This window comes from Tenrec ecaudatus, chromosome 1, assembly GCF_050624435.1.
Source record: "Tenrec ecaudatus isolate mTenEca1 chromosome 1, mTenEca1.hap1, whole genome shotgun sequence".
Lineage (NCBI taxonomy): Eukaryota > Metazoa > Chordata > Mammalia > Afrosoricida > Tenrecidae > Tenrec > Tenrec ecaudatus.
This window is the reverse complement of record NC_134530.1, coordinates 123,599,860-123,621,524: the sequence shown is the minus strand read 5'-3', so window position 1 is coordinate 123,621,524 and position 21,665 is coordinate 123,599,860. Positions and strand designations below refer to the sequence as shown.

Genomic DNA, 21,665 nt, shown 5'->3' with positions numbered 1-21,665 from the left:
TTTTCCTCACTGATTCTGATGTTTTTTTAGCATAAGATTGAAATGCTTACATGTCTGGTTTGCTCCAGACCAGTTGTAATATTTGTAGATATTCCTAGTTTTGACTTTTCAAATGTTGATTTGCTCAGTAGTTACTTAGGATTCTTTTCTCTGGAAAAGGACTAGAAAACATAATTCTTAATTTTTTATATGTCTTTTGTTCTTGATGCCACTATAGGCACAGAATAGAAGTTAAATAAATGTTTGTTGAACTGAGAGATAGCAAGTTTTTTCAACTGATGAAAACCATGTGTATTTTTCCATCTTTTCCCACAGAAATAGGAAGATTGATGGCTTTGTATTATATTACATATGAGACAGTGAAGAAATGTTGTACAATCAGTGGAAAAGAAACTTTATCGGATCTGGTAAGTTAATTTGCACTAGAAAATAAAAATATGATACAGTATAATAAAATAATATTAGAGAAAATCAATTTGCATATCTCATGCGACATAAGACTAATCAGAAAAGAAAACATTTTTATTAATGGCTACATCTCTTCCATTTATACCTCTGATCATGAGATATTAAATATTTCTCCTTAGAATACATTGTATTTTGCATCCTTATAAATACAATATATTCTAAGACAATTTTTACACACCTAAAGTAGGGATTGGCAAGTAACTAACTTACATGAAAATTCTGATTACCTTGGTAATGGCTGCTAAGTGTAACATGTTAAGAAAGATTATAAGACCAGGTAGCATGATTTATTAGGTGAATCTGCCATGAGTGAGGGACAATGAGTTGTAAAGTGCTGTATAGTTAGAACCCCTCTCCAAACTTTTTGCACCAAAACAGCAATAACAGTAGAAGTAGAATAATGTTGGTGATGACCCAGGAAAATAGGTAATTGTAGAGAAAATGGGAACAATAACAGGTTGTATTAAGATATCAATTTTGCAGCTGCAGATAGTTATGCAGCTTTGGAAGTGAATCGAACGCCAGTTATACTGTTTATACCTGGTGGCTAGATTTGTCTTTTTTTCCCTGTTGTTGGGGATATGCATATAAAATGAGGTATTTGTAAAAGAAAATAATTCTTTTTCTCAGATATAATTTTATTTAAAATATTTAAGTTACTTACTATGAATATTACACTGAAAATGTTGTATCTGTTGAGCTGATTCTGACTAATAGCCACCATACACGAGAGTTAAAACTGCCCCATAGGGTTTCCTAGGCTGTAATCCCTAAAGAAGCAGATCACCAGTTTATTTCTCCCACTAAGCAGCTAATAGATTTCAACCAACCTTTCAGCTAGCTTCCCTGTTAGAGCACTTTACATTAAAAATAGCAGAATAGAATTCCAGTTATTAAGAAGTCAAATGAACAAAACTATAAAAAAACAAAATTTATCTTTTTGGGCAAATATTATTCTTAAATAAGAAAATACCCAATGACAATATTAACTCATCAGCTTTTCACAGCAGGTGTGTGAAGGTTAGAACAAAGCGCAAGCAGTGCTTTGTCCAAAGTCATCTGGAAGAACTAGGCTGTAGAATTAAAATTTCTTAATATCTAAGTTACTTATTCTATTAGAAAATTAAGTTTAATGCTTTATATAGGTGGGTAATTATTAGTAGTAGTAGTGCTACAAATAAGAATGCTTACTAAGTGGTAAGAATTGTGCTGAATATTTGAAATTTTACCTAGTTAATCTAATCATATTTCCAGTGTTTAGCACAATGTCTAGCATATAAAAAGTGTTTATCAACATTTGTTAGTGAAGGTATGAAGCAAAGGTATAAAACGTATTTTTAATGTTGTGCTAATGATAAAGCTATGGTCTCCCAAGGCAGATAGAAAAACAGCACACACACATGTGCGAGCACACATAAGAATACACTGAGGAAGAGGATGAGAGGAAAGAAGTGAAAGATGGATTTAATTAATTGGAAAAATGTTGAATTTTATAGATCATAATGATAGCCAGCTGCAAGGAATTTTCAGATGTCCAGTTAAGGATAAATGAAAAGAAAACATTGAATACTTTGAACAAAGATCCAAATCGGGTAACTATCAGGTAAAAAAAAAAAAGGAAATATATCTTAAATTTTTAAAGCTTTATTTAGGTAAATAATAGTAAAATTTTTGGTCTATGTTTGTATTTACAGATTTCCAATGGAAGGAAAAATTAAAACTAGAGAAATGAAAATAAATTGGTAAATATTTTAAAATACTATAGATCCATAATTCATATTTGTTTTATGACATTTAAAATTATTTTCCTTAATATCAAAATAACACATTTATGTAAGGATAAGGAGTCAGATGTATATGTGAAATGAATTTCCAAAAACTGTCAAATGTCAATTAAATTCGGTGCCTTGTAAATAATTTTTTTGCCAATAAGCATAGAGAATGTATTCTGTTGAAGCAAGGTAGAGGATAAAAAGAAGACAAGTTTCTCACTGTTGTATACAACTCATCAGACAGATTCTTAACTTAGACATTGAATTTAGTGTTCTGTTTCTGACCAAAAGCCAACCTCACAGGCATCATTAGATATGCTGACTCATGGTGATCCTGCGTATAGAACAGGGTATAACTGCCCCTATGCATTTCCAAGACTGTAACTCTTAACAGGAGCAGAAAGCCCTATCGTTCTCCCTTTCTCCGGAGTGGCTGGTACTTTTGACCTGCTGACCTTGTGGGTAGCAGCCCAACTCGTAACCATTATAAAAACTGTATGCATACAGCTTAAAAACATCCTTACAAATGGATCTTGCTCATAACCCAAGAACTACTTATAGTCTAAGGCAAGTATGGTGGCTTCACGGTATCATTGCATCAGTACTTGAATTTCTCTTTGTGTTCTACAAGCCCAGCACATGACTGTATTTTCAATGATGTCCAAGATACTGAAGCTTCAGCTCCCACATAAACTTTCGTTCATTGGTTAGGACTAGCCACATGGCTATTCCTAAACACAAAAGAAACTGAAAAGCATGTTGGTGGAAATTTGTCTAAATAAAAATTGGTATTCTGTAATGAAGAACGAAAGAGAGAATGGATGTCAGTGTGGGCAAAGCAGTCTGGTATACATATTAAGTTTTAGGCCTTTTTCCTATCATTTCATTTCTTCTAATATGTTTAAATAATTTTATTTTTAGCTGTAGATCTTTCTCTTTTTATGTTGATAACTTTAATTTGCTTTATATATTTTTTCACTTTTTTCCCTCAAAACATTTTATTAGGAGCTAATACAGGTATCATATCATTCCATAGTTTAATCACATCCACCAGTATTGTATAATTGCTACCACAGTCAGTTTCAAAACATTCTCTTCCTTCTTGAATTCCTTTATATCAGTTCCTCTTTACCCTCCTGTCTCCACTGATCCCCCTAGAAACCTTTATTTGCTGTCTATAGGTTCATCAATCCTAGGTTTCATATACTGAAAAACAGAAAAACCTATGAGGGGGTACCCTCCAAAAAAGAATTTTTTTAATTCTATGTATTTAAATTGTTTTCCAAAACAACCTTATTACTTTTAAACTACTCTCCTTTACACTTAATACATTTGTCAAATTTGCAATTCCATTCTTAGAAACATTTTTAAAACTCATCTGTTTGGATGGCTGACAACACCTTCCTCATTTTTTTTCTTCACCTCTTCTACATCATCAAATCACTGCCCTTTCATGTCCTTCTTCATTTGAGGAAACAAAAAGAAGTTGTAGGATTGAGGTCAGGTGCATGGGGCAAGAGAGGCATGCTGCTTTTTGCCAAAAACTGGTGCACTGAGATGGTTGTGTGAGCAGGTGCATTGTTATGGTGGCAAAACCAGTCTCCCATCTGCCACAAATTAGGCCTTTTTGTTGCACACTGTTATGAATCTTTTCAGAACCTCTCAGTAGGAAGCTTGATTTTAACAGTCTGACCTGGTGGAATAAACTCTAAATGCACTATCCCCCCTGACATCACATTGGGTTTTTTGAGATACCCCCTTATATGACCAAAATACAAAAAGGTTACTCCCAATGACAAAATACATCTGAGATAAACCCCAATAAGAAACCCCTCCCTACCCTACAAAACACACAGTACATGTTCAAAACCACATCAGGTCCTGCGTGCATCATAGGAAGAATCAATTGACAAGGTTTTAACTGTTCGAGTCAGGGTTATCATTTTGATCTCCTAATAGTTATCTCTTCAATGCACTCTGTTTGCTAACTGGTTTCTTCCCATCCCTCAGTTGTGGATAGAGGGAAATCACCGGAGGCTTATCCTGTGGAAATCTCACAAATATATCTTGGGCTTCCATTATTATCCATAGCCTTCTGCCAACCAGACCTTACAGTTTACGCTCTGATACTATGCCTTCCTTAGGCTTCAGACAGTATGGTTTATATCAGTCCATCAGTCACTGATATTGGTGTGCTTCTTCCATGTGGGCTTAGTTGACATCTAACTCAGATGGCTACTTGTTTGCAAAGAAGCCTTTAAGACCCTAGATACTATTTTATCTGATGTCCAGGCACTATGTAATTTTTTCAAAACTCTGCTATAGCACCCATATTTCCCATGTTCCCTTCCTGAGGCCGAGTATCAAGCAGGGCCAGGATGTAAGGACTAATTGTTAATAAATTGGAGCTAGGATTTAGTGTGAGCTCAAAACCCAGTCCTGGATCTATGTTTTTTTATCTGCCTTTGGTCCCCTTTAGAGACTTCCTTGTTGATTTGTAGTAGAGTCTTATTGATCATCTCCCTGATGCAAAAAAAATTTCCATTGATAATGTCATTGATTAGGCCCTGGCACTAATTTTAAAAACACTGAGAGAGTGACATTGGACCAATGTAGGCTAACTCCATATCGCCGTACCTGAATTGTTCACTTGTGCAGAATCAATCCTTTCATGGCTGGACGGTATTTAAACTAATAATGGGAATTGGTTGTCAGGGGAAAATTACAGGAATATTCACTGAGCATGTCCGTTACAGGTTTTCCAGAATAATTCATATCTTCATATAGGGCTTTGATGTATCAAGTCAGTGATTGTCAATACTCTTGATATAGCTGTCCTGTGCTTCAAACACCATGAATTTTCAGTCTAAAGTCCTCAGCTCACAAGTATGTTTGAGGTAGAGTCCAGTTCCCCTAGTGGTTTTTCCACATCAGATCTCTCTGGTGCAGTGTTGGAGTATGTTGTGCACCTTGAAAATCCAGGATTGAGTGCCCCAGTGTTCTAGGACACTTGCCCTGAGTCCTCAGGATGTGCCCAGAAACTGGACTTATTTGGTGCATATTGGCCGATTGCAATGGGGTTTATGCATATTAGCAGGGATACTCCCTCCTTAAGGTACTTTTAGTCATTTTCCCTTCACTTGGAAGTCTTTCTACCACAGACATGTACTTGTGCTCTCCCAGATGAGTCTGCTTCCTTTCCCCTCTCTTGACTTGAGTTTTCCATCAGTATCCCCTCATCCCTTTGATAGAGATGCCTACATGTCCAGGGGACCTTGTCATAACTTTTCATGGCAGCCACTAAGTAGTCAACATCTCCCCCGCCTCCCTTTGCAATTTGGTCTCAGCTGAGGTGAGCAGCCCTCCACCAAAGTGACTTGCAAGATACATACCTAGAAAGGCTGGTGTATTGTTCATTGGCACCAGTCAGGCTCTCTGCCAGGCTATGTGTCACCTTGGTCGTCAGACTGGATGCCCTGCAAGCCTGAGCTTGTGCCTGTCATGTTGCTTGCTCCTACAGCAGTGGACACATGCAGTATTTGTCCTTTTGTGATTGACTAACTTTACTTAGCACAATGTTTTCCAGATCCCTGCATGCATTAGGTGTTTCATGGTTTCATCACTGTTTTTGTAGGGGTACATAGTATTGCATTGTGTGTATATACTAGAGTTTCTTACCCAGTCTTCTACTGATGGAAATTTAGGTTATAGATTTTTCTTAAGGTATCTGGAGTTAATCTGCATATGTAATATGAGTTAAGAATTGTTGTCCCCCAATGATAAAGGTGTTTGATAAATGTGCTGTTTCTATCTCTTTGTCTGCTGCTTTGAAGTACCAATTAATTATCAACTAAATTCTTGAGAGTCTAACACGAGAGTTTTTCTTGTGTTGTATTAATCTATTTATCTGTTATTGGGATAATACTACATTGTTTTACCATTATTCTTTTATTGAAAATTTTCTTATCTTGAAAAGCAGAAAGTCAAGGTCACTGCCATCAAGTAGATACTGACTCATGGTGACCCGATAGGACAGGATAGAGTGAGTTTCTGAGACGGTAACTTGTTTTTTATACCACTTCACCATTTTAATAAAATTCCCACCTTTACATGACACCGTAACTCTTTCCTGGAGGAGAAAGCCTAGTCTTTCTTTCTCAGAGTGGCTGTGGTTTTGAACTGCCAACACCACACCAATGCTCCATATGGAAAAAGCAAGACTCCCTTTATTATTCTTTTAAAAATATATATTATTGGCTATTGATGCATAAAGGAACCCTGGTGGTGTAGTGGTTATATATTGGGCTGCGATCCTCAAGGTAAGTATTTTGAAACCAACAGTTGCTTGTAGGGAGAAAGACTGGGCTTTCTACTCTCATAATGAGTTACAGTCTCTAAGATCCACAGGGCTAGTTCTACCTTATCCCATAGGTTCTCTGTGACTTAGCTTCAACTTGATGGCTTTGAGTTTTATTCTTTGTTTTATTTTTTAAATTGCTGCATGGCTTCTGGAAACGTTAGCATCAGGTCAAGTTTTGTAGAAACAAAAATTCAAAACTTACTGCCACGGAGTGAATTCCAACTCACAGTGACTTTGTAGCACAGAGTAGAACTGCCCCTTTGGATTTCTAAGACTGTGTGTTTTTACAGTAGTAGGAAGCCTCATCTTTTCCTCATGGAACAGCTGGTCGGTTCAAACTGCTGACCTTATAGTTATCAACCCAACACATAACTCACAAGACCACCATAGCTCCTTAAAGTCTTACTGAAATTGGCTTTGTAGAATAATTTTGGGACAAAAATCTTTTTATAATTCTGAAGTATCTAAAAGTATGGTATCTCTTACCATCTTTTAGATCTTTGTGTCTTTTGGTGGTATTTAGGTTTTGCATTTGTAAATTTTATTTCTAGGTATTTTATAGAGTTTGGTATTGTGAACAGAATCCCTTTTTCTCCACATTTCATAATATTATATTTCATAATTGGTGGCATATATAGGAAGGCATCTGTTTTTAACATTTCAATTTGTTTCTCTGGTCATCCCACTGAACTCTTTTTACAATACTAGTTGACTCTCTGGGATTTTCCATGTCACTCACTCACTGCCATTGAGTCGATTACTGTCCCTGGGGGTTTCCAGTGCTGCAACTCTTTTTCAGGATTATAAACGCATCTTCTTCCTCCAAGCAGTTGGTAGTTTCTAACTGATTACCTCATGGTTAGCAGCTCAATGCAGACTCACTATGTAGAAAAGCATATTCTCTGTAGAGTGAGAGTTTTATCTCTAGACTTCTAATAGTGCTCTGTATTTTTCTTAACTTCTGGAATCTCTAAAATAAAATCTTCTAAAATCTCTCAGAGAGAGCAAACATCCTTCACTTACTAATATCTTTACTGGCCATCTTTACAACATTTCTTCATCAATGTGAATGAGGGGGAGTGCGGAGTGGAGACCTAAAGCCCATCTGTAGTCAATTGGACATCCCCTCTCAGAAGGGTCACAGGAAGAGACGAGCCGGTCAGGGTGCAGTATAGCACTGATGAAACATACAGTTTTCCCCGAGTTCTTTAATGCTTCCTCCCGCCCCCCCCCCGACTGTCATGACCCCAGTTCTACCTTACAAATCCGGCTAGACCAGAGCATGTACACTGATACAGATAAGAGCTGGAAACACAAGGAATCCAGGACAGATAAACCCCTCAGGACCAATAATGAGAGTAGCAATATCAGGAGGGTAAGAGGAGGTAGGGGGAGAAAGGGACAACCGATCACAATGATTGACATATAACCCCCTCCCTGGGGGACAGTAAACAGAAAAGTGGGTGAAGGGAGACAGCAGTTGGTGTAATACATGCAAAAAATTATTAATTATCAAGGATTCATGAGGGAGGGAGTAAGGGAGGGTGGGTGGGTGAGGGTGAAAAATGAGCTGATACCAAGGGCTCAAGTAGAAAGAAAATATTTTGAAAATGATGATGCCAGCATATGTACAAATATGCTTGACACAGTGGATGGTTGGATGGATTGTGATAAAAGCTGTACAAACCCCCAATAAAACAATGTTTTTTAAAAAAGAAAGAAAGAAAATCGCCCACCTAGTTCAGATGAAGTGCCAAGTGTTGTCTCCAGAGTTCAAAGTCTACTTTCAGTATTCCTCAGGGACTTCATGGCTTTGCTCCCATTGCTGGTCAGCTGTACTCCACTCTTAGTTTGCCCCCATGTGGGTGGATCAGACCTCCACACCCTGCACTGTCTCGTCTTCAGTGCTGTCCTCTGTTAGTGCTGTCATCTAGGGAAGGAATGTCATGCCTCTGGCTGAGGTTGGCCCTGCAGTCCTCTGTGGACTAGCTGCTCTGGGCAGGAACGCAGGCCTCAAGGCTTGGTGCGCCGGAATTTGGTCTACTCTCTTGCTCTCTTTCCCTCTTATCTCTCCTTGGACCCTGTCTTCATTGTTGTCCTCTGCAGTCCTGCCCCTGCAGTCCTCTCTGTTAATTAACTACTCCATGCAAGAGCATCTCCCTTAAGGATTGGTGCACCAAAATGAAGTCTGCTGTCTCTCTCCTTTTCCTGTGGAGACAAAAACAATACCCTCCCCATGGATGGTTTGGTGCCCAGATTCCCTGTTGCCATCTTTTCACCATCCTCCCTCTGTGCTTTAAAGCGATGAGAGAGGAGGAAAAGATGTCTTTCAGCATTGGTACTTTCTGCTCTTAGTTTGCCCCCATGTGGGTGGATCAGACCTCCACACCCTGCACTGTCTCGTCTTCAGTGCTGTCCTCTGTTAGTGCTGTCATCTAGGGAAGGAATGTCATGCCTCTGGCTGAGGTTGGCCCTGCAGTCCTCTGTGGACTAGCTGCTCTGGGCAGGAACGCAGGCCTCAAGGCTTGGTGCGCCGGAATTTGGTCTACTCTCTTGCTCTCTTTCCCTCTTATCTCTCCTTGGACCCTGTCTTCATTGTTGTCCTCTGCAGTCCTGCCCCTGCAGTCCTCTCTGTTAATTAACTACTCCATGCAAGAGCATCTCCCTTAAGGATTGGTGCACCAAAATGAAGTCTGCTGTCTCTCTCCTTTTCCTGTGGAGACAAAAACAATACCCTCCCCATGGATGGTTTGGTGCCCAGATTCCCTGTTGCCATCTTTTCACCATCCTCCCTCTGTGCTTTAAAGCGATGAGAGAGGAGGAAAAGATGTCTTTCAGCATTGGTACTTTCTGCATCTTTCGTATTTCTAATTTTTATTTTTTGATGCCATATTCACCCTCGGGTTTTGTCTGACCCCTGCCAGAGTACCTGGTTCTTAGCCTGGGGAACTGTGCAATATGTGCATTCTCCTCTATGCCTGTTATATTATTTGAACTTACCTCAATGGACTCGTGTTGTACTTGTCCTTTTGTGCTTGACAAACTTCACTCAGCAGAATGTCCTCCAGTTCTTTCCACAAGACAAAATGCTTCATGTCTTTTCACCACTGCTTTTTAGGAATGTATAAGACTCCATTGTGTATATAACAGAGTTTTAAAATCATTCTTCTATTAATGGAAATTTAGGCTGTTTCTAATTCTTTGTGATGGTGACCTTTACCACGATGACTATTGGAGCGCAGATTCATCTGGTCATGGTCTGTTTCTTACTTCTTCTGAGTGTATGTCCTTTAGGGGGATTGCTGGGTCATAAGGTAACTCGATTTCCCTATGTTTCAGTTGTCACCATCTCGTGTTCCACCGTGGCTGTACATATCTACAAGACCACCAGCAGTGGATGAGAGTTCTTATTTCACCACACCCCCTCCAACATTTGTTGCTTTTTGATTTTTTGGATTGGGCTCTCTTTGAGGATGTTACGTGGTATCTCATAGTTGTTTTAATTTGCATTTCCCGGTGGCTAATAATCAGGGACATTTTCTCATATGTTTACTGGTCATTCAGGTTTCCTCCCTTGTGAATCTTCTGTTCAAGTCTTTTGCCCACCTCTTCAGTGGGCAATTTGTTTTTTTCTTATTGTAGGCTTGCAGGGTTTTGTAGATTTCAGTAATAAGCCCTTGACTGATATGTCATTGCTAAATATCTTTCCCAGTCTGTGGGTTTTCTTATTACTCTCTTAATGAAGTCTTTCCATGTACACAGGTGTTTGTTCTTTAGTAGGTCCTACTTGTCTGTTTTAGCTTCCTTTGTGTTTATATCCTTCCTGATTTCTGGTAGTCCATGTATTCCTTGCGGCAAGGTTCTTAGATTTGTCCCAATTATCTCATTGATGATCCTAATAGTTTGGGTGAATTTATAAATTTAATTGTGAGTTTGGGCATATTTACAATATTGAAACAATTTTGTGAGCACAGTCATTTATTCTGATTTTTTTATATCCTGTAGTATACTTTAACTATTTCTCCATAAAATTCATAGGGTTTTAACTGATTAATTTTTTGATTATCATTTTGAAAAATTTTTTTTATCTATTTGAATACTCCTGGTATAGAGGAAAACCATTGGTATAGTAAGTTGAGTATCCCTGCTGGGTTCTCTTTTAAGTTCTAATAGTTAATTATTTTGAATTTCCTCTGTGTGAGATTATATCTTCTGAAAATAGTAGCATTTTATCTCTTTAAAAAATTGTATTGGGTCTCCACTCTGCTCTTCCCCCTTCATTCACTATGGTATATATGTAGTGATTACTCTGATCTTTGGAAGTAAATACAGTTTATGAGTTCTGTGAGTTTACATATATTGTATGGAGACTCAAAGCCCATTTGTCGGCCACTGGAGATCCCCTCTCAGAGGGGTTTAGGAGAGGAGATGGGTCAGTCAGGGTGTGATGTAGTACCAATGAAGAACACAGCTTTCCCCGAGATCCTGGATGCTTCCTGCCCCCAACTACCATGATCTGAATTCTACCTTGCAGGACAGGATAGGGCAGAGGCTGTACACTGATGCATATGGGAGCTGGAGGCACAGGGAATCCAGGGTGGATGATACCTTCAGGACCAAGGGTGTGAGAGGCGATGCTGGGAGAGTGGAGGGTGAGTGGGTTGGAAAGGGGAACTGATTACAGGGATCCACATGTGACCTCCTCCCTGGGAGATGGATGGCAGAGAAGGTTGCGGGGGGGGGGGAGACTCCGGATAGGGCAAGATATGACAAAATAACAATGTATAAATTACCCAGGACACATGAGGGCGTGGGGAGCGGGGAGGGAGGGAAAAAAAAAGAGGACCTGATGCAAAGGGCTTAAGTGGAGAGCAAATGCTTTGAAAATGATTAGGGCAAAGAATGTACCGATGTGCTTTATACAATTGATGTATGTATATGTGTGGATTGTGATAAGAGTTATATGAGCCCCTAATAAAATGTTAAAAAATTTATTGGAAGTTAATACAGACATCATATCATTCTATAGTTCAATCACATCTAGAAGTGTTGCACAGTTGCTGCCACAATCAGTTTCGAAACATTCTTTTCCTTCTTGAACTCCTTGACCTCAGCTCCCTTTACCGTTCCCACCCCTGGTTCTTTCCTTATATCCTATTTCATTCTTTTTCTTTTACTTTCTATGTGGCCTAAACTAGAACCTTAAATGCTATGGTGGTGAATATGCTAATGGCAGGACTATTTAATTAATTTATTATTTTAAAGTAATTTATCTAATTTTTCAATATGGTGTTTATTATAAATTTTTGGTATTTCATACTTATATAGATTTTAGGTTTGGTTTTTTAATTGACAAAATCAAGTGCATTATCTTTAAGTTTACTAATGAGGTTAATTAAATTATTCAATGTTTCTAACATTGAACCAACCTTTTTTTTTCAAGTAGGAAATCTACTTGATCATGAAATATTTCTTTCATATACTGTAGGGTTTGGAAAGCTAATATTTTATTTATGCTTATAAGTAAAATTCATTATATACATTTATACCTTCTTATCTGCAAACAAGTTAAAGGTAGAAGCTAATATCTTTTAAGACTTAGGCTGACTTAAACCTTCTTGGGAAATGACCTCAGAGTCTATTTTCTCACGGTATTGTTTGCTTTGAACTACAGAATTAAGATAAATGTGGAATTTTTTTCTCTGGTTTATAGTGATTACTCTGATCTTTGGAAATAAATACAGTTTATGAGTTCTGTGAGTGTATATGCAGGGCTTTGTCATTCATGAGAAAAAGAAAAAAGGATTGGTGGGAAACCAAGGAGGAGGGTTTTCTATGTCACAGTGACACTTTCCTCTCCTCCCCCGCCCTACACACACACACGCACACACACTTTGACTCATATGCCCCAAGTCAGTATAGAAGGTGAAGGGCAAAGAAGTAGTGTGTTTAAGTATTGATTCAGATGTCCAGGGAGTTGAAGATGTTGTGCATATTATAAATACACATGTTGTTAGGTACTGTGGGGTAGGTTCTGACTCATAGTGATCCTATGTACAACTGAACAAGTACCTCTTAGTCCTGTACCATCCTCACAATTGTTATATTTGAACTCATTGTTGAGTATTAATTATGGATCCAAGAATAATGAAGTTCTTGATGATTTAAGATGATTTAAGTATATACTCTATTGCTTTTTGGTCCAGTGGTGAGCATCTTTGTTTTATCTCTTTTGAAGTATGATCTATACTGAAGCTGTAGTCTTAAAACTTCAGTGTTTCCAGCCTTCTTAGCTTTCAGCAAGCAAGGTTGTGTCATCTTCATGTTGCAGGTTGTTAATGAATCTTCATCCAATGCTGATGCCACATTCTTCTTCATCGAGTTCAGTTTCTAGGATTATTTTCTTAGCATACACATTAAATAAGTATGATAATGCGCATCTCTCCTGACTTTATCCTCTGCAATACCCCCTTGCTCTGTTCTGTTCAAATAATTCCTTTTGGACTATGTACAGGTTATTCATGAGCACAATTAAGTGTTTTAAATTTCTTATTCTTCCTAGTGCTAGCTATAGATTCTTATAGTCCTCACAATTTCCTGTATTTGCCTGGTCAATGAAACAAGTACATGTCTTTCTGGCGTATTCTCTTCTTTCAGCCACGATTCCTCTGATGTCAGCAGTGATAGCCCTCATTCCATACCCTCTTCTGAATCTGGCTTAAATTTTGGGCAGTTTCCTCTTGATATACCACTACAATTGTTTTTTAAATTGTCTTCAGCAAAATTTTACTTGCTAGTGATATCGTTCAATAATTTTTGTATTCTGCTGGGTCATCCTTTTTTGGTATGGGCACAAACAGAAATCTCTTCCAGCTGATGGCCAGATAGCTGCCTTCCAAATATCATTTCTTTTTTTAAAGTCATTTTATTGGGAGCTCTAACACATATTATAATAATCCATAATTCAATTAGATCAAGCATGATTGTACAATTGCTACCACCACTATCATTTTCAAAACATTTTTTTCTTTTTGAACTCTTTGATATCAGCTCACCTTTCTCCCCTCCCCCCACTCTACACCCCAGAAACTCTTATTATTATAATTATTTGCCATATATTACACCATCCAATTCACCTACAACTCTGTTATTTGTTCCTCTCAAGTGTATCCATCCATTCACCTACAATTCTGCTATTTGTTCCTCTCAAGTGGGGTTATACAGTCATCATTACTATTGGTTCCCTTTTCCCTCTTTCCCCCTTGACTTCACATACCCTCAGGGAAACATTATTTTCATTATTATTTCTGAAGGGTTTATCTATCTTGGATTTCATGCATTGAACGGCCTTAATTATACTAATGAACATATACAGGTCTTACAAGATTAATGAGGTGAAAGTAAGACCATAATAGTAAGGGGAGGAAATACTAAAGAACTAGAGTATATATGAGCTCAGTGCTATAGTGCACTGTGGATATATCATCCTTTCCACGTGGCTCTTCTGTGAGGGACTGTCCAGTTATCTTTACAGGTAGGTTTTGGTTCTCCACTTTGTCTATGCTCCTTCATGTCAATTTGATTGCTTTTGAATTTCTGATACTTATTCCTTTTGACACCTTATGATCACACAGGCTGATGTGCTTCTTCCATGTGGGCTTTGTTGCTTCCTGGCTTTATAGCCACTTGTTTAACTTCAAGCCTTTAAGATCCCAGATGCTATATCTTTTTATAGCCAGGTGCCGTCAGCTTTCTTAACCACATTTGCTTATGCACCCATTTGTCTTCAGCAACCGTGTTGGGAAAGTATCATATGATGTCACATTGTTTGAACAAACAATTCTTGTACTGAGGTAAGATTGAAGTAGAGCCCAAAAGTCCATCTGCTTCCTTATTATATTTATATATGTATACATATAAAATATACCTATCTTTATATATTTACCTATTTACATATATATATATCTATATTGCTACCTATATGTATAATTTTACTTTCTTATTCTTTATTCTATTCCTTTTTTCTTTCTTCCTGCCCCACTATTATGTTTACCCATTGTTCACCTTTCAGTAATTCCTCTCAGATACATTTCAGTTTATCAAACATTACCAGGAATGCTACATCCTCCTCATTGTCAATTTCAGATCCCTTGCTATTCCCCTGTCCCTGTCATTATTTGCTCATCGTTCCCCTCATCCTGCTCCTTTCCTATGCTCCACTTGAACCATCGGTTCCATTGCTGTCTTCTTGGGATTGTTTATCCTGCCTATCTTATATAGACACCAAGAGAGGGGGGGGGGGGGGAAGAGAGACTTTACAAATAGTTCCAAGTCTAACTGTTGTCCTAACCAGAGCAGATGAGTATCCCTCTATTAAATAGTGAGCAGTCCCTGTTATAATCCATCATCCAATCCCCTTTTCTTTCAGGCTTTTATATCCCAGGATCCACTTACCTAATAGCACTTATACCCTTTTAGCCCTCAGCGTTTGTCTCCAAGGGACACGCCTACTACAAAATCCCATTGTTCTTCCTGCAGTCAAAAATGGAGTACTCTAGTGTCCCACCCTCTACCCCATTGCACCTTTAGACCAGTTCAGATGAGGTGCCAAGTGCTGCCCCCCAAGTCAGAAGTCTACAGTTGAGATTCCTCAGACTAGTTTGTGCTTCAAGTGCTGCAAACGTTTGTTGAAACATTTCAATTAATATTCCACCAATTCCTAGAACCTTGTTTTTTGCCAATACCTCCAGTACAACTTGGACTCCTTTCTTCAGATCCTCAGTTCTTGGTCATAAATACCTCCTGAAATCATTGAATGTTGACCAATTCTTTTTGGTATAGTGGCTATGAACTCCTTCCATCTTTTGATGCTTCCCGCATCATTCAATATTTTGCCAATATAATCCTTCAATATTGCATCTTGAGGCTTGAAATTTCTTGTCTTCCATTGAGTTTAAGATCTGCTGACAGTATTCTTCCTTTGCCTTTCTAGATTCAGGACTTTGCACATTTTATTGTAAGTAAAGACACTTTATTTTTCCAAGCTGTGTTTTGAAGTTTTCTATTCAGCTCTTATATTATTCCTTCAATTCACTTTAGCCACTCTTCCTTCATGAGCAATTTTCAAAGTTTCTTCTGACATTCATGTTGGACTTTTTAAATTTCCTATTTTTAATGACCTTTGCTTTCTTCATTAATCTTGATGTCTTCTCACAACTTCTCTGGTCTTCAGTCATTATTGGTGTTGAATGTGTCAAATCTCTTTTTGAGATGGTCCCTAAATTCAGATACAATTTGCTCAAGATTGTATATTGACTCATGTGGTCTTATCTTCACTTTCTTCTGTTTCAATCCAAACTTGCATCTGAGCAATTGATAGTCTGTTTCACAGTTTCCCCCTGACCTTCTTTTGGTTGATGATAGTGAATTTCTCCACCATCTTTCACCACATTTGTAGTTAGTCCATTTAATTCCTTTGTTTTCCATCTGGCCACGTCTATGCATAGAGTTGCCATTTATGTTTTTGAAAAAAGGTATTTTCAGTGAAGTCATTGGTCTTCCAAAATTATGTCATGATCTCCAGCATCATTTCTATCACCAAAGGGATATTTTCCCATTTCTGATTTTTCCTCTTTGTTTCCAACTTTTTCATTCATTATCAGTGCATCTGGATGCATATTGGGTAAACTTCAAGTGGAAGAAGTTGGTAGAATTCTTAAATTTCTTAATCACTGACTTCAGTGGTTGGTACATACATTTGAATAATAGTTGCATTAACTGGTTTTGCTTGTATTATGAGTTATTTAAAGTTTATTGTGCCAACCTGGCCAATAAACACATGTGTGGTTAACTGAAGGATGGAGAGATAAATGGCTCGGTGGGCCTTGTCTTTCTAGTTCCTGGGTCTCTTGCTTTGTGATGGTCGGACCAGGGTGCAGCTGTTTTAGCCAGTTCTCTGCTTCAGCTGGCAAGACTAACTTACTGCAAGACAGCTCCGAGGAGAAGCTGCAGCTCTGGGTGCTGGAGCACCCTTGTGGACACCCTGCCAGCGCTGAGATGCTTACATGCTCACTAATTCTGGTTTCCTCCTGCAGTCAGCATCATTGCGTCTGTTTTGTGAGATGGAGGAGGACTTTGGATTTGTGTCGGACATATTGGTTAATGTTGGTCCTGTGGGCTTGGGCAGTACTGGGTTGGGATGTTTCCTGATGTGCATTTACCCTTTATATAAAACTCTCTTATACATATAAGTTTCTGTGGATTTATTTCTCTAATGTACCCAGACTGACACATATTATGAATTCTCTCTTACATTTTGCTTTTATTTATGTAGTTGATCCTGTCTGGTTTATAAACTTGAACTTTGTGAGCCACACATTTTATGTGCCATTTTGATTATAGCTCTCAGGGTTTTTTTTGGGGGGGGGGTGCATTTTAATTTTATACTTAAACAGCAAAAATGGCCTCAGAGTAACTTTTGATTTCCATCAAGAAAGAGTTAAAAGTTTCATAATGCAGCTCTAACTTCTCTTCCCTAAAGGATTTCTGTTTTTCTATATATAGACTTATTGATAAAGCTATTTTTTATCAAGCTGGGCAGGAACAGAAGTCTTCTTGGAAAAATGCATAACTTGTATTTGTTTTCTAAGCTGAGAGTAAGTCTTAAATGCTTCATCTAATAATAGTAATAATTAGTAACAACGTTTCTTGAACATTTACTGTGTTACAAGCACTGCAGCAGATGCTTTGCAATCCTATGACAGAAACTACTGATTGGCTGTTCCAATATCTATTTTCATCTATACATGAAAAATGCTACATTTCCCAGCCTCATTTTTAGCTGTGGTTGGCAGTGGCTATGATTTGGGAAATTAATTAGACATATGCAGAAATATTATGTTAGTCTTTGTTGGAAGACTTTTAAAAGAAGTCAGACGGAAAACAGGGCAATGTTACTGTCTTCTCTCTACATACTGCATGGAATGAATATGCAATGGTTGGAGCTCCGGCAGCTATTGTTAGACATTGAGGTACCTATATATGGCATAGCAGGAATGCACAAAACCTCCACTGCTAGTAATGTGTGGAGCTATCATACTCCCGAACTACATAATTTTGATTAATAAATCAGATACACAAGATAATAAACCATTATAGTTTAATGTAATAGTTTAACCTAAACATAGCTAAATCAGTACTTTATTTCTTTCCATCATCTTATGATAATTATACTTAAATCATTGCTTAACTATCATAAACAGAATCTTCAACCTCTAATACCATGTCTGGTACTCAGTAGGCTTTAATTAGTTCTCTTGTTAAACAATTTATATTGTTTTTCTATATATTTAGAAGAAGTAATAAAACCTGCAGATGCAGTTAGGTTAAAATTTAGCACCTCATCATTTTACCTCCCTTTTGACAGACATTTTAAATTTATTCTAATTTTTAATATTTTCTGCTTTCTTTTTGATTGATGTTTTTCTCTATTTACTCTGTTATTGTTGTTAGTTTTTCTTAAAATATTTTTTTCTCTGTATGAAATCTGGAATAGGGAAATCTGTAGAGACAGTAACTGGATTAGTGGTTTCTTGAAGCATGGGAGGTTGGGGCAAAGTGAGAAATTAGTAACAATGAGTATAGGAACAAAGAAAAAATTCTAAAACCGATTATAGTGATGATTGTACAACTCCTCTTAATATGACTGAATTATTGAATTGTACAATTTGTGAATTATATGCCAATAAAACTGTTTCAAAAATTTTTAAACAAGTAATATAGCCAAAAAACAGATGTATTTGGGAGAATATGACAATAGCTTACCTATGTTGAGTTAAAGTAATTTAATTTATTAACATAAAAATAATAATGAAAGTCTTGAGAAGAAATGAGAGTCTTATGGTAAAGAAATTTCCAGTGAATAAAGAATATCAAACGAATAAGGACTAAAGGTTTAGCCATTAAGAAAATATTAAGAGGCAGAAATGTAATGATATAAGATATGGGATTGTCTGCTGTTGCAGAAATCACGATAGTTATATTAAGAATGGATTTTTCATATAATGATGTCAAATACTGATAGTTAATAAGTTTCAAAAAGAAACACTTACATTGCTTCTTTTGCTCAGTCTTATTCAGGCTCACCTAGGATGCATTCCCATACAGGATTTTGCTTTGACACAAGATACAGCAAAAATCTTCAGAAATGGCTCACGGATTACAAGATGTAGGTTATAGGATGGTAGATTGCTTATATTTTTACAGTAAATTAGTGTGCTAGATTTAATATTTGAAATGTTTTTTCTAGGGTTGTCAGATTTTGTGGCTGCTCAAAAGAATAATTTTGCTGTACTCTTGAACAGTTTGATTTTAGCTAAATGTTTCAGGTGTAAACTTTGGGAAAATTCTCTACATGTATCCAAACAGCTGGAGAAAATTGGTAGGTATTAAATTCAGGTAAGCAATTTATCAAAGTAGTTCAACATTTAATTGTTAAGATTATTGTATGATTGCTATAGACTTCTAATAAAAACTTGCTTGTAGACAGAAATCAGACACTGACCTTTATCATGAAATTCTGATTTTCATTTTCTTCTGCTTAAAACATGTCATTTGGAATCAAATGACTACTCAAACTCATTGCTATTGAGTCAGTTCTGACTCATAGCCACCTTATACCACAGAGTAGAACTGTCCCTGAGGTTTCTGAGACTCTGCCTCTATGGCAGTAGACAGCCTCATCTTTCTTCCTCACAGTGGCTGGTAGTTTCAAACTGTGGCCTTGCTGTTAGAAGCCCAGTGCATAACCCACTATAATGTACTGTGATGAGAAATCTAATAAAAATGAATGTTTTCATTTTAGAGACTTTTTGCCAGAGTGTAATTTTATTTTAATAACTAAAAAGCTTACTATATAGTGCTCTTTCTTCTATTTTTATGACCAATACTTTGTTTTAATCTCAGTAACAAGGCACAGAGCCAGCAGTTCCACTATTCATAATTACAGAAAATTATGTCAGTTATTCATATCCTAACTTTTACATTTTTTTCAATAACAGTAGGGTATTATCATAGAGATTTTAAAGACAAAAGGATTTCTGTGTTTTAGGATCTAATTTAGACTGTGTACTGGAAAACTTCTTGAGGTACCATTTACAAAGACTGCGGCATGACTAGCACTTTAGAATTTTGCAGTGTGAGGCTTTGGCTGTATGACTTACTTTGTGCCTCCTCCTCTGAAAGCAGGAACTCCGAAAACAGGGTTGTTATTTCCAGCTTTGTTAGTTTTCCAGTTTAATATGCATCTTGAATATGTTTAAAACTTACATGATAGATCTTTACAGATTTTAAGACCTGTTCATTTTTAAGTGACATGTGTCTCCAATTATTTTGTGAAAATTCTTTTTTATTTCCATGATATTTGAGACGAGGGGTGATATAGGAGTGACGAGTGTCCTTGAAGCTGAGGTGAAGAAGGGGATTTACTGGTGAAAGTAACATCAAAGTAGGAGAGAAATTCCCAGTAGAAAGTTTCATCATCCTATAGAACTCCCGAGAAATCAAATGTCATACTCATATGACAAATGCAAAAGTTCTGAATTGGGAAAGAGAGTCCATATACCATTCAGAAAATAGTGATTTACTGAAAAGTTTTGAAATCATATTAAATGATACTAATAAAAAGCTAATATTTCTGACTTTCTAGAATATTGTCAGTCTAGATATCAGTTGCATTCTATACTTTTCAGATTATCACACACTAACCTGTTCTCACACATATTCAGTATACCTGAACATAAGTAGCAAATATTATGAAGCAAAATTTACATAATAGAAAAATGGGGTGGAGGGTGAAAACAAAAATGCAAATCTAAGTTCTTTATGACTATCATAAAATGTAGTGAAGTATAAGATGCAAAATGATGGTGTAAAGAGTTACATGTTCTCAGTTCCCCACAATAATTGTAGAAGAAAAAAGGTAGAAATTGACAAAATCAGTAGCCTCGGCTCTCTAAATAGAAGTTTAAATGGTCGAAGGAATGGACTGAACGCTGAATCCAGGAAAAGGTAGCCTACGAATAGCTGAAGAGCAGAGTGCTCTCACCCTATCCCTACCTTAACTCAATGCAGCCATCTCTGGGTGGCTACAGCTAGCACTCTTGGGCAGGGAACCCCTGGTTTGAGTAGCACTGGGGACACAGAATAGATGAGGTACTGAGTAATCAGTCCTGAGACAAAGTATTACAGTGGGATGCCTGAGCAGTGAACCCAGTGAGCATAAAGTAGACTGGAATTCCTAGCAGGCAGCAGCAGATCTGGGAAAGAATAGCATGCTGAGTGAACTCGGCATGGGTTAGAACCACCTTGAATACCAGAGGGAACAGTATACTGGTGCGGAGTTGTCCAAACTTTTTAAGAAGTCAGACCTGGGATGGAGCACCATGGTGAAGGCAGTGTGGGACCTAAGCAAAAAAACTCGGGCAGAGAAATCCATGAAATCTGTAAGTCCCAGCAAAGAATAACATGGTGAACACAGTGTAGACTGAACTTTATGAATAGTCCAGCCTAGTACAGAGAGACATACTGAATACAGCACAGACCAGAAAACTTGAGCAGGCAGACAGACTAGAGACAATTGGTCCCAGAAAAGAATAACACCGAGCAAAGCACAAACTTGAATTTAGGAACAGTGAGGATTACATAGTGAACTGGTAACAGCTGCTGTGCTGTTTAGCTAATATAAGAGAAAACTTTTGGTGAGTCTTTGACAGCTGCAGTTCTGAGAGTTGGAATTGTCTGGGACTAGAGTTGCTTGACTTCTGTTCACAGGGAAATATTGAAAATTGGTCCTCAAAGACAGTCAGTAGTCCCAAATAAGGGTGAGGGAATCACTGGAGTGGCATAGCCATTGCGTTTAAGGAAGTCTCCCGTGGTAGTATCCATAGTGTTCCCAAGATCTTGTAGAAATAACAGATGCTACAAGCCAAAGAGTTTGCGGCTGCAGTAGCACTACCAGCATCCCCAATCAAGCAACTTAGAAGTAAAAAAATTATCTTGTGCTCACA

At 37.5% G+C, this 21,665-nt stretch overlaps 1 protein-coding gene across 1 annotated transcript in view; it reads left to right on the top strand.

Moving 5' to 3' along the window:
- HFM1 (helicase for meiosis 1) overlaps window positions 1-21,665 on the top strand; it is a 123,721-nt gene that overhangs the window by 55,328 nt on the left and 46,728 nt on the right. Inside the window, exons 21-25 of the mRNA XM_075540261.1 lie at window positions 316-407; window positions 1,965-2,071; window positions 2,163-2,210; window positions 18,729-18,826; window positions 18,908-19,039. Of these exons, the coding sequence (XP_075396376.1) occupies window positions 316-407; window positions 1,965-2,071; window positions 2,163-2,210; window positions 18,729-18,826; window positions 18,908-19,039 (477 nt within the window). The remainder of the gene's footprint in view (window positions 1-315; window positions 408-1,964; window positions 2,072-2,162; window positions 2,211-18,728; window positions 18,827-18,907; window positions 19,040-21,665) is intronic.